This window comes from Periophthalmus magnuspinnatus, chromosome 16 (genome assembly GCF_009829125.3).
Source record: "Periophthalmus magnuspinnatus isolate fPerMag1 chromosome 16, fPerMag1.2.pri, whole genome shotgun sequence".
Lineage (NCBI taxonomy): Eukaryota > Metazoa > Chordata > Actinopteri > Gobiiformes > Gobiidae > Periophthalmus > Periophthalmus magnuspinnatus.
In genome coordinates, this window is record NC_047141.1 from 718,548 (window position 1) to 730,325 (window position 11,778).

The window sequence follows — 11,778 nt, forward strand, 5'->3', positions numbered from 1 at the left end:
ATGGGTCAAATACACATTTAACTCAGAGGCACCAAAGAATGGGTCAAATTCAGGTTTAAACCCAGCAGGAATTTAGTCCACCTTACCAACATCTCTTTTCTGATTTCTGTTTATAGTGCATTTACTGACCTCCCCTCTGTCTCTCTCCTCCTCCCTATCTTACCCTTTCTTTCCTCCCTCACTCTCTTTCTCTGTCTAGGGTCTGGACCAGGGCCCAGTGGTCTGTAGCTCGACTTGGAATCCGGACTTGCGTTTAGACTCGCAGGCTCTGCAGTGTCTCCAGTGCTGGATCCAGCAGATGGAAGCAATAATAAACACCTCTTTTAGACCAAGACCTGGTTTAGTCTTGGTTTAGACCTAGTTTAGTCCTTGTTTAAATCTGGTTTATTTCTTTGCAGCACTTTTACAAATATTTATTATTTATAACAGTTTTATTTAATGGCCAGATTAATTTTTTCATTAAAATTAAGAGTTTGATCTGCACTATTTTTGTACAAATATATTTGTAATAAAAAGATGATCTTTGTGATTTTCTCCTGAAGTATAAAAACACAGATGTGAAGGCTGAGAGAAGGACACATGTGGAACACACAGTTTGGGAGTTCAGTCAGTTAATACCCCATAGAAGTAAAATAACCCATCTTTAAAGTAAAGGTAAATGTGCTGCACTGCCCCTTTCTGGTTACATTCAGGTGCAGACATCATAAAAAAACAAAGTCAAACAGTAGAATCCAGTCATTTTTATTCCAAAACTCTGATGACATCACACGGGAATAAAAAAAATAAAATAGTAAAAACACGACACAAACTACAGATGCACACAGATCTATTTACAAAGAGGGGGCGCCATTGAGCCACACGCCGGCAGGGTAAGAGGGGGATTGTGGGAAATGTTGGACAGTCGTCAGACCTGATTTTGAGAACTGCACATTTTATAAACTTTAAAAACATGGTAGTCCAAAAATGCTTCTGTGGGTGGGTCAACTGGAGGTGAAACATGAAGAAACTGGACTCCAGGGGGCATTCTCCTGGGAGGACACTGGGCTTAAAGGGTTTGAACGGCTCTGGACTGAAGCTGGACTGATGTAGGGATGGGCCGATATGGATTTTTCAATATCCGATATTAAGCCTGCTGGTGTGGCCGATAATCATTATTTCACTTTTAAAATCTTAAGCTTAAGATAAACTTTTCACTTTTGTAAAAATAACAAAATGGGATATAAAATGTTTGTGTAACTCTCTTCTATGTCCATTGTTCCTCATGAGTCTGTTCAAAAAGGGCACACAGAGAGAAGGAAAAAGAGTCCAAGAGATACTGGTATCGAGTATCGACATCGGCCGATACCAATATGTGGCCCATCCCTAGTCTGAAGCTCTCCTGAAGCATGTTTTCCCTGATCTTTTATAACACAACCCACAGCGCCCTCTAGAGTAAAACAAGTCTAAATATGAACTCAAACCTCTTGCGTCACTACGGCACTCAAAAATCAAATTGACAGATTTTTTGAGATAAAAGTTGTTTTTTTAAGAAATCTAAACCTCATCTGACCATCACCCCTCTGTTTACTAAGTTTACATGATCAAGTCATTTTAAAACGGTCTACAAATCAGATGAATCAGATTTTTGTGTGCACATAACCATGGAAATGGTCAAATCAAAGTGAGTTCTTACATTACAGTGACTTAGCCATTTTATCTCCATATTCATCTCTGCTATTTTGGTGAAATATCTTGATTCACCCGTTTCATTTTCTGTTGGCTTTATGGTCAAAGTCACTCTTCCTATTGGTCAGGCTCGTCAGGTTCTGGATGAGTGACAGGTGGATTTAACCAACCACAGATAAGTGAGATGACTTTATTTGCCTCTTGAAGCGTTGTCTACTGTAAGAAAATCCAGATTTGTTTTAGGGAGAGGCGACTGATCACATTTGAATGGCGATTCATTCATATCTATTGGTCAGGGATCAGTTTGTTTTTTAATGGCAAGGTCGACAGCCAGTTAGTTAAAGACAAGAGGTGTAGAGCAGATGCAAGACTGATGGAGATGTTTGGTTTAGTCGCCTGGTTTCGAACTGTTTCTCTTTTGCAGGGTTTTCCCCATGTTCCCCTGTTCAGATAGTGTGGTTGTCCCAGTGCAGGTGAGACGCCTGTCAATCACTGTCTGTGGGGGCGGGGTTTATCCTCTGTGCACTGTATCATTTTGCCTAACCCTAATCTGGCTTTAAAGGTCCTGTATTACACAAAACTGACTCTTGTGACCATTAAGCCATGTTATGTTACCACCTCAAAATTATACCTGTTGTGTTTGTTTCATTCACACATGTTTGAGTAACTTTATTATTAGTCTGTCTATACCTCCAAAGCTCAAAATGCTCTGCCTTGAAAACTTCATGACATCACAAGGTTCAGTAGAGATTGGCAATTCCAGGGCTGACATCATCCAAATGATTCTAGTGAAGGTGTCTGGAGTTTAAAAATACAGTGGAGCACTTCCTGTATTACCACATGACATCACAAGGTGGAACAGGGTGTTTTCTGATTGAGAGAAGAGCTCACCCTAATTATGCAGGGTTTAATAATAATGGCTTACACTTGTAATGCGCTTTTCAAAGCCTCTCAAAGCGCTACACTATAGTCATTATTCATTTATTTCCACACTTGGTGATGGTAAGCTACTATTGTAGCCACAGCTGCCCTGGGGCAGACTGACGGAAGCGAGGCTGCCAATCTGCGCCATCGACCCCTCCAACCACCAACTATCATTCGCACGCACACACCACTTTCATACTAGGCAATGTGGGTGAAGTGTCTTGGGGGGGACCAACACTCTAACCACTGAGCCACTGTCGCCCCAGGTTTGTGTGTTAAACATGTGTAAATGAAACAAAACACAACTCCAGGTCCGTTTGTGATGAGGAAACATTAGAACAGATCAGTCTAAAGTCTAAAGCAACCCAAAGTGATCTCAGTGTTCAGGTGGACAGTGGAGGGCGCTGTGAGCTTTTATATTTAAAGTCAGAACTCCAGACTGTACAGAGAGAGCAGTGCATTCTGGAACGTGGATCCATGTGGGGCCTGGCTCTGATTGGATGAGGGTGGTTGGGTTCCTGGTTCCTCTAGCTGGCTGAGGGGATTGGGTTCCTGGGCTCTGATTGGCTGAGGGCGGGGTCACTCATCATCATCGTCGTCATCTTCGGCGTCTCTCTTCCTCTTCTCGCCTCGGAGTGCATCCTCATCTGAAAACACCACAAACTGTGATGGATGATGGGCTCTATGTAACTCTATGGGACGTTCACCGTTTTGAATGAAATCTCATCTCCAGGTCAGGTTAAACTACAGGGATTCTGCAGCGTGCTCATGTTCTTTTTTTTTTCTAATAATACACATGCCCAAAGAAGGATTCATGAATGCAGAATTATGATCAAAATGTGACAAACCTCCATCTTCCTCCTCCTCTTCCTCCTCCACGTAATCCCCATCATCCTCCTCATCCTGGAAAAGAGTCACATGATCAACAGGATGACCACTCCACCTCAGTCACACAAAGAAGACAGCACCTCAGATGGACGCCCTCCCTCGCAACTTTTCTCCCACACGCCCTCCCTCGCAACGTTTCTCCCACACGCACGCCCTCCCTGGCAGCGTCACACTCGCTGGCGGCATCACACTCGCACGCCCTCCCTGGCGGCGTCACACTCGCACGCCCTCCCTGGTGGCGTCACTCTCGCACGCCCTCCCTGGCGGCGTCACACCCGCACGCCCTCCCTCATTGTCTCACCTGGATGCCCTCCCTCATGAGGTAGGACAGTCCGACCTCTTCGTCCTCTGAGCCTTCGTCCTCATCTTCGTCCTCATCGTCATCGTCATCATCATCATCATCATGGGGACCAGCTTCATCATCGTCATCGTCTGCAGAAAAAAACAAACTTTCAAAGCTCAGAATGTTTCAATTTTGAGAAGAGAAATGATGTAGGGTGAAATGCTAATAATCATATTGTAAGTTCCTTGAAGGCCCAAATGTGAAATTTTCAGATTTTTAAAACCAGCTCTTTCCAAACGAATTTCATCAAGCACCAAAAGACGAAGGTGAGGGTCAGTCCAGGGCTATAGACCGATGTTTGTGTTTAGAACAGGTCAGAATGAGCCTCTGTCATTATTCTACCTTCTACTTCTATTTTTCTCTATTTCATATCTGCAAAAGCACACACTAAACATCTGTTATTGGCTTTATCAAGGTGCAGTGTTCAAAGCTTGCTGTAAAAAGTACTAAAGGTAATATGGGTCAGTTTACTTGGAAGCTTCAGGGCCAAAAAAAAAAAACTATTCTGAGGGCCACATTTGGCCCCACGGTCATAATTTAAACATGCCTATTTTTAGACGAAACAGTGTAGAGTAACCACCAGGGGGCGCTCACCATCTGGAGCCTGGTTGTGGTCCTGGTCAAAGCCGTTTAAGAAGCAGATCTGAGGCAGCAGCTCAAAGACTTTCTCTCTCCACGACTCTTCATCTTCCTCATCCTCCTCCAGGTCGAGAGACTGAAGTGCAGGGAGCTTCTGCTGCTCAAAGACACAACCATGAGTTATACATGTGCATGCACACAGACGCACACAGACGCACACAGTTCTCATACCAGCCCCTTGATGGTACTCAGGTCCTTGATGCTGTTGCCGCTCAGGTTCAGGTAGGTCAGAGCAGGACACTTCTCAGCCAAAACCTCCAACCCCGAAGACAGCGCGTTATCACTGAGCTCCAACTGTAAAAAACACAGCACAGTTAGATCAGAGACCAGACAAGACCAGACCCAGTGGATGTAGGGCTGAAATTCTATTTGGACTTAAAGACATGTCCTGTAGATCAATTAGTCCACTAAAAAGGGGCGTGGCAAATACTCTCAAAATTATTCTGTATCTCTGTGTACTTGAATCAAACTGCACCCAAGACTACACCTGCAAGGAGAGTTCATGCAAAAGCTACTATTTATATACTATTTTATAAAATACTTTTTTTTTTTTTTTTTTTATAAATATTAAACTAATGTTAGACTGCCCCTCCCCGAACCGCCACCTTAACGTGGTGGAGGGGTTTGAGCACCCGAATGATCCTGGGAGCTATGTTGTCGGGGGCTTCATGCCCCTGGTAGGGTCACCCATGGCAAACAGGTCCTGGGAGACGGGTCTGACTAAGAGCGGTTCAGAAGCCCATCATGGAAAGTAAAAGATCAAGGCCAGTTACGTCGCCCGGACTGGCGTTACCGGGGCCCCACCCTGGAGCCAGGCCTGGGGTGGGTGCTCGGCAGCGAGCGCCTGGTGGCCGGGCCTTTCCCCACGGGGCCCGGTCGGGCCCAGCCCGAAGAAGCGACGTGGGGCCGTCCTCCCGTGGACCCACCACCTGCGGGAGGAGCCATGAGGGGCGGGTGCGGAGAGATCTGGGTAGCAGTCGAAGGCGGGGACCTCGACGACCGGATCTCCGGACATGGAGACTAGCTCTGGGGACATGGAATGTCACCTCGCTGGGGGGGAAGGAGCCTGAGCTTGTGCGGGAGGTTGAGCGTTACCGTCTAGATATAGTCGGCCTCACCTCCACGCACAGCTTGGGCTCTGGAACCCAACTTCTTGAGAGGGGTTGGACTCTCCATTTCTCTGGCGTTGCCCGCGGGGAGCGGCGGCGAGCTGGTGTAGGCTTGCTCATTGCCCCACAGCTCAGCCGCTGCGTGTTGGGGTTCACTCCGGTGAACGAGAGGGTCGCGTCCCTGCGCCTTCGGGTCGGGGACAGGTCTCTCACTGTTGTGTCGGCCTACGGACCAAACAGCAGTGCAGAGTACCCGGCCTTCTTGGAGTCCCTGGGAGGGGTACTAGACAGTGCACCAACCGGGGACTCCGTTGTTCTCCTGGGGGACTTCAACGCCCATGTGGGTAACGACAGTGACACTTGGAGGGGCGTGATTGGGAGGAACGGCCTCCCCGATCTGAACCCGAGCGGTGTTTTGTTATTGGACTCTGTGCTAGTCACAGCTTGTCCATAACAAACACCATGTTCGAGCACAAGGGTGTCCATCGGTGCACGTGGCACCAGGACACTCTAGGTCGGAGGTCGATGATCGACTTTGTTGTCGTGTCATCTGACCTCCGACCGCGTGTCTTGGACACTCGGGTGAAGAGAGGGGCTGAGCTGTCAACTGATCACCACCTGATGGTGAGTTGGATCCGCTGGCGGAGGAGGAAGCCGGACAGACCTGGCAGACCCAAGCGTATTGTGAGGGTCTGCTGGGAACGTCTGGCGGAGCCCTCTGTCAGGGGGGTCTTCAACTCCCACCTCCGGGAGAGCTTCTCCCTGATCCCGGGGGAGGTTGGAGACATGGACTCCGAGTGGGCCATGTTCTCCACCTCTATTGTTGATGCGGCTGCTCGTAGCTGTGGTCGTAAGGTCTGTGGTGCTAACCCTAACCGGAAGTAAGGGATGCCGTCAAGCTGAAGAAGGAGTCCTATCGAGCCTTGTTGGCTCGTGGCACTCCTGAGGCAGCTGATGAGTACCGGCAGGCCAAGCGTGCCGCGGCTCGGGCAGTCACAGAGGCAAAAACTCGGGGTTGGGAGGAGTTCGGGGAGGCCATGGAGGAGGACTATCGGACGGCCTCAAAGATATTCTGGCAAACCGTCCGACGCCTCAGGAGGGGAAAGCAGTGCTTCACCAACACTGTTTACAGTGCGGGTGGAGAGCTGCTGACCTCGACTGGGGATGTTGTCGGGCGGTGGAAGGAATACTTTGAGGATCTCCTCAATCCCACTGTCACGTCTTCCGAGGAGGAAGCAGAAACTGGGGACCCAGGGGCGGACTCGTCCATCACCCTGGCTGAAGTCACTGACGTGGTTGGCAAGCTCCTCGGTGGCAAGGCTCCGGGGGTGGATGAGATCCGTCCCGAGTACCTCAAGTCTCTGGATGTTGTGGGACTGTCTTGGCTGACACGTCTCTGCAACATCGCGTGGCAGTCGGGGACAGTACCTGTGGAATGGCAGACCGGGGTGGTGGTCCCTCTGTATAAGAAGGGGGACCGGAGGGTGTGTTCCAATTACAGGGGAATCACACTCCTCAGCCTTCCCGGTAAGGTCTATTCCAGGGTGCTGGAGAGGAGAATCCGACCGATAGTCGAACCTCGGATTCAGGAGGAGCAGTGTGGTTTTCGCCCTGGTCGTGGAACACTGGACCAGCTCTATACTCTCCATCGGGTCCTCGAGGGCTCATGGGAGTATGCCCAACCAGTCCACATGTGTTTTGTGGATCTGGAGAAGGCATTCGACCGTGTCCCTCGTGGTGTCCTTTGGGGGGTGCTCTGGGAGTATGGGGTCCGGGGCTCTTTGCTAAGGGCTGTCCGGTCCCTGTATGACTGGAGCAGGAGCTGTGTTCGCATTGCCGGCAGTAAGTCAGACCTGTTCCCGGTGCATGTTGGACTCCGCCAGGGCTGCCCTTTGTCACCGGTTCTGTTCATTATATTTATGGACAGAATTTCTAGGCGCAGCCAGGGGCCGAAGGGGGCCTGGTTTGGGAACCACAGGATTTCATCTCTGCTGTTTGCAGATGATGTTGTCCTGATGGCTTCTTCGAGCCAGGACCTGCAGCAGGCACTGGGGCGGTTTGCAGCCGAGTGTGAAGCGGCTGGGATGAGAATCAGCTCCTCCAAATCCGAGGCCATGGTTCTCGACCGGAAAAAGGTGGTTTGCTCTCTCCGGGTGGGTGGTGAGTCTCTGCCCCAAGTAGAGGAGTTCAAGTATCTCGGGGTCTTGTTCACGAGTGAGGGAAGGATGGAGCGTGAGATTGACAGGCGGATCGGTGCAGCGTCTGCAGTGATGCGGTCGCTGTATCGGTCCGTTGTGGTAAAGAAGGAGCTGAGCCGGAAGGCGAAGCTCTCGATTTACCGGTCAATCTACGTTCCTACCCTCACCTATGGTCATGAGCTTTGGGTAATGACCGAAAGGACAAGATCGCGGATACAAGCGGCTGAAATGGGCTTCCTCCGCAGAGTGGCCGGGCACACCCTTAGGGATAGGGTGAGGAGCTCGGTCACACGGGAGGAGCTCGGAGTAGAGCCGCTGCTCCTACACGTCGAGAGGAACCAGCTGAGGTGGCTCGGGCATCTGCTCAGGATGCCTCCTGGACGCCTCCCTAGGGAGGTGTTCTGGGCATGTCCCACCGGGAGGAGGCCCCGGGGAAGACCCAGGACACGCTGGAGGGACTATGTCTCTCGGCTGGCCTGGGAACGCCTTGGGGTCCCACCGGAGGAGCTGGAGGACGTGTCCGGGGTGAGGGAAGTCTGGGAGTCCCTGCTTAGACTGCTGCCCCCGCGACCCGGCCCCGGATAAGCGGAAGAAAATGGATGGATGGATGGATGTTAGACTGCTGACTCACTATATACCTTACTGTGGCTGCTGTTGTTACATATAAATCCTTAATATTCAAATTAAATGATTGAGTGCACAGGGCAAATGTTCGAGTGGAGTGTTAGCGTGTCACTGACCTGCTTGGGCAGGGAGGGCACAGGGTGAATGTTTGGGCAGTGTATTGGTTGTGTGTGGGCTGCGTGTGGTTGGCATGTGGGAAATGTGTCGCTGGCATGTGTCGTTGGTCTGTCGGTAGTGTGTGGGCAGCATGTCGTGGTAAGTTGCTGCCGTGTGCACAGCGTGTCGTTAGTGAGTGGGGAGAGTGTCGCTGGCATGTCATTAGCGTGTGGGCAGTGTGTTGCTGGCATGTCGTTAGCATGTGGGCAGCACATCGGCTGAGTTACTGACCCGCTTGAGCTTGGGCAGGGAGGGCATCTTGCTCAGGCTTTTGAGGCCAGTGTTGCACAGACTCAGGACCTCCAGAGCTGAAAAGTCGTCACTCAGACCATCCAACTCACCATCTGCAGAGAGACAGCTGTCCAGGAGCAGCTCTACCACCTGGACACCACAGGAATGACCACATATTTAAACTTGAACAGAAAATATACAACACAAACAAGTCCTTCTCTAAACTAGCAATACAACTTAAGTACTGCCTCCATGTTTCAGAAAGAGGATCTGAGAAGCATTCCTGTTCTGTTAGTGGAAAACATGAACAGAAGTGTGCTGTTAACATAGGACTGGGCAGCTCACGGAAAGATGGTGACTATCATGTCTAATAGTCAGTGAAATGGTTGAGGTTTTTGCATCAATTGCCAGTCCAGTAAAACCACGTGGCCTGGAGCAGACGCAACACTGACTGAGGAACATGAAGGGTTTTTGTTCTGATCTGTATTGTTTATGTTCTTAAAATTAGACTAAGAACAGTTTTGTTTTTGAAATGACTAAATAAAAAGGTAGGTGGATCAATGAGTACAAACATTTTGGATCTTCCCCATATCGTCCAGCTCTAGATCAATGATACACAGTACATCATTACATTATCACCTGTATAATGCATTGAAGTGACTTTATCTGACATCTACCCTGTTCTGGAGCACAGTCCGTGTCTCTTCTTATACAGAACTGTTGCCTTCTAGATTTACTCAGTGTTCCACAGTGGAAGATCTAAGTATATTTTCAAAATCGGTTTTACTTCTATTGTCAGTGAAAAGAATTCACAAAGAGACATGTTTCAGTGTTCTGCCGCAACATTAAACAAAGAGTATGAGAATAGTAAATAGAAGCTATATTACAATTACAATAAAATATACTTAGGACATGCAGAATAAGCCTACTGATCTCTCGAGCTGTGCTTGTATATTTCTATTCTGTCGCTGTTCTTCAACTGAACAGGACATGTCGGCATGTGCAATATGTAATATACAATGGACTGTAGAGCTGCACAATTTGGAACAAAAGTGATTTTTCTGACAAGCGTCATGATTGTGATTTATGTTTCCTTATTTGGATTCTGTTCAAAGTTTTAAACATGTCCAGGAGAATAGACAAAAAGACTGAAATCTGAACTGACAAACTAATACAAGAATCACATTTCAGAACATGTTTGTACAGATCTAAACTACAGGGTATAGGTTTTTACGCAGAATAAGACAGATTTTGTTTGTGGTGGAAATGATGGAACTTCAAAAACTGCAGCCTTTGAGATTTGTGTCCATTGACACTTGGATTGCAATTCACTGTGCAGCCCGAGTGGACAGAGCAGCAATGCAGGCTCTAGATCTGTTACAGCATAATCATTCAGACAGGCTGCGATGCGATATTCAATCTATCAGAATATTCTTCGTTTTTACTGAGAATTATTTTACAATATTATTTTATATTTTTGCAATGTATTCTGTGTCGTTTCACAGGTCTCTTGTTTTATATTTGCAGCAAGCTACCAAAGTGCATTTCAAATAGGCTTCAATTAAAGAACACATACACAGAGTGGACAAAACTATTTTGAGATCAGCGAAGTTCCCCCTTAACCATTGTGTTCAGTGGGCACCAACTCCCTCCTGTCCTAGTTCAGTCTTTGTGCGGGTACCCTTGGTCCATGTTCACTCAAGGACACAGAAAAGCGACACTAAACCTTCTGCTAAACTATTATAATGAGCGGTTACTATGGACGCTGTGCACACGCTAGTCTCCGCAGGGGTCCGGATCCGGGACGGTTTTACGCATAGGAGTAAACACAGCGCTTTCATTCACAATTGTATATATTTATTATCAGCTTTCAGTGTATTTCCATTTCACCATCTGTGCTTTTAGTTATTTAATGTCCTATCGTTGAGTAAATGTGGAGAGTAAATAACAGCTCGTTGTCGGCCGCTTTGGTCCGCACCGTTGACACAATAAATACAAATCAATTTTACTATACTTTTTCAGTATTTTTACCGTCTATGACTAGCGTTCTGAAGCCTTTGGGCGCCCTACTCTTTCTGTGCCATTCAAAGCTGCTTATCCCGGAGCCGCCTGGGCTAACGCGGGGCTAACGCGGGGCTAACGCGGGGCTAACGCGGGGCTAACGCGGGGCTAACGCGGGGCTAACGCGGGGCTAACGCGGGGCTAGAACGGAGCTAACGCGGAGCTAACGCGGGGCTAACGCGGGGCTAACGCGGAGCTAGAACGAAGCTAGCCTCGCCTCGTCCGCTCACACTGTTGCTGTTAGCTCCTGATTAGCTCCGTATCAGCAGCTCGGGTTTCACACGGTGGGGCAGAGCGGGAAACACCAACTGTCTGCATATAACTGCTGTCTGGGTGTTTGTGGCTTTATCTCCGGCTCCATCTTGAACAGCGGGAGGTGGTGCGGTGTGTGGCCGCGCTGAGAGACACTGCCGCGGGGGGGGGAAAGAGTCCCGAGCGCGCTGCCGCTGATCCCCCGGGTGTCTTTAGCGTCACAGCGAAATAAAAGCGATTAAACCGATACGGGGAAATAAACTAAAGGGTAAACTAAAGGTTTTCTGTGGAAACGTGCAGAATTATCACATACACGGTTTTAAAGTCGCATCTAAATCCTCCGATGAAGGAGTGATGGAGCAAAGTGTCGTTAAAACAAATCAAAATAAAATAAGATTAAACCCTCACCTCTGCAGGTTTCCTGCCACCCAGCTCTTCGGTAATCCTCTTTTTCATCTCCATTTTAGTGGCGCAAAAACGGTAAATAAACAAAGATAGAACAGAAAAATGAGGGGAAAGCCGAAGCGCTGTGTCACAGGCCTAGCAGCTCAGATGGACGCCAGGGCACAACTGAACCGCCATCTTACTCCCGTCCGACCTCCAGAGCGGACGCCCTCCTTCCCGGCGCCCATTGGCACGTTTCCACGTCCCTCAACCGGGCCACGCTCTCCCATTGGCTGGACTCTTG

The 11,778-nt window shown here is 48.7% G+C and overlaps 1 protein-coding gene across 1 annotated transcript; it reads right to left on the bottom strand.

Annotated features, from left to right (window-relative positions):
* Positions 1 to 725: 725 nt before the first annotated feature.
* On the bottom strand, positions 726 to 11,704 carry LOC117383970 (acidic leucine-rich nuclear phosphoprotein 32 family member E-like). Its single transcript, XM_033981225.2, has 7 exons — positions 11,499 to 11,704; positions 8,778 to 8,927; positions 4,631 to 4,753; positions 4,415 to 4,556; positions 3,779 to 3,909; positions 3,438 to 3,492; positions 726 to 3,236 (listed from the first exon to the last, which is right to left on the bottom strand). The coding sequence occupies exons 1-7, from the start codon at positions 11,550 to 11,552 to the stop codon at positions 3,169 to 3,171; spliced, it is 723 nt and encodes a 240-aa protein (XP_033837116.1). The 5' UTR covers positions 11,553 to 11,704; the 3' UTR covers positions 726 to 3,168.
* Between the last annotated feature and the right edge of the window lie 74 nt (positions 11,705 to 11,778).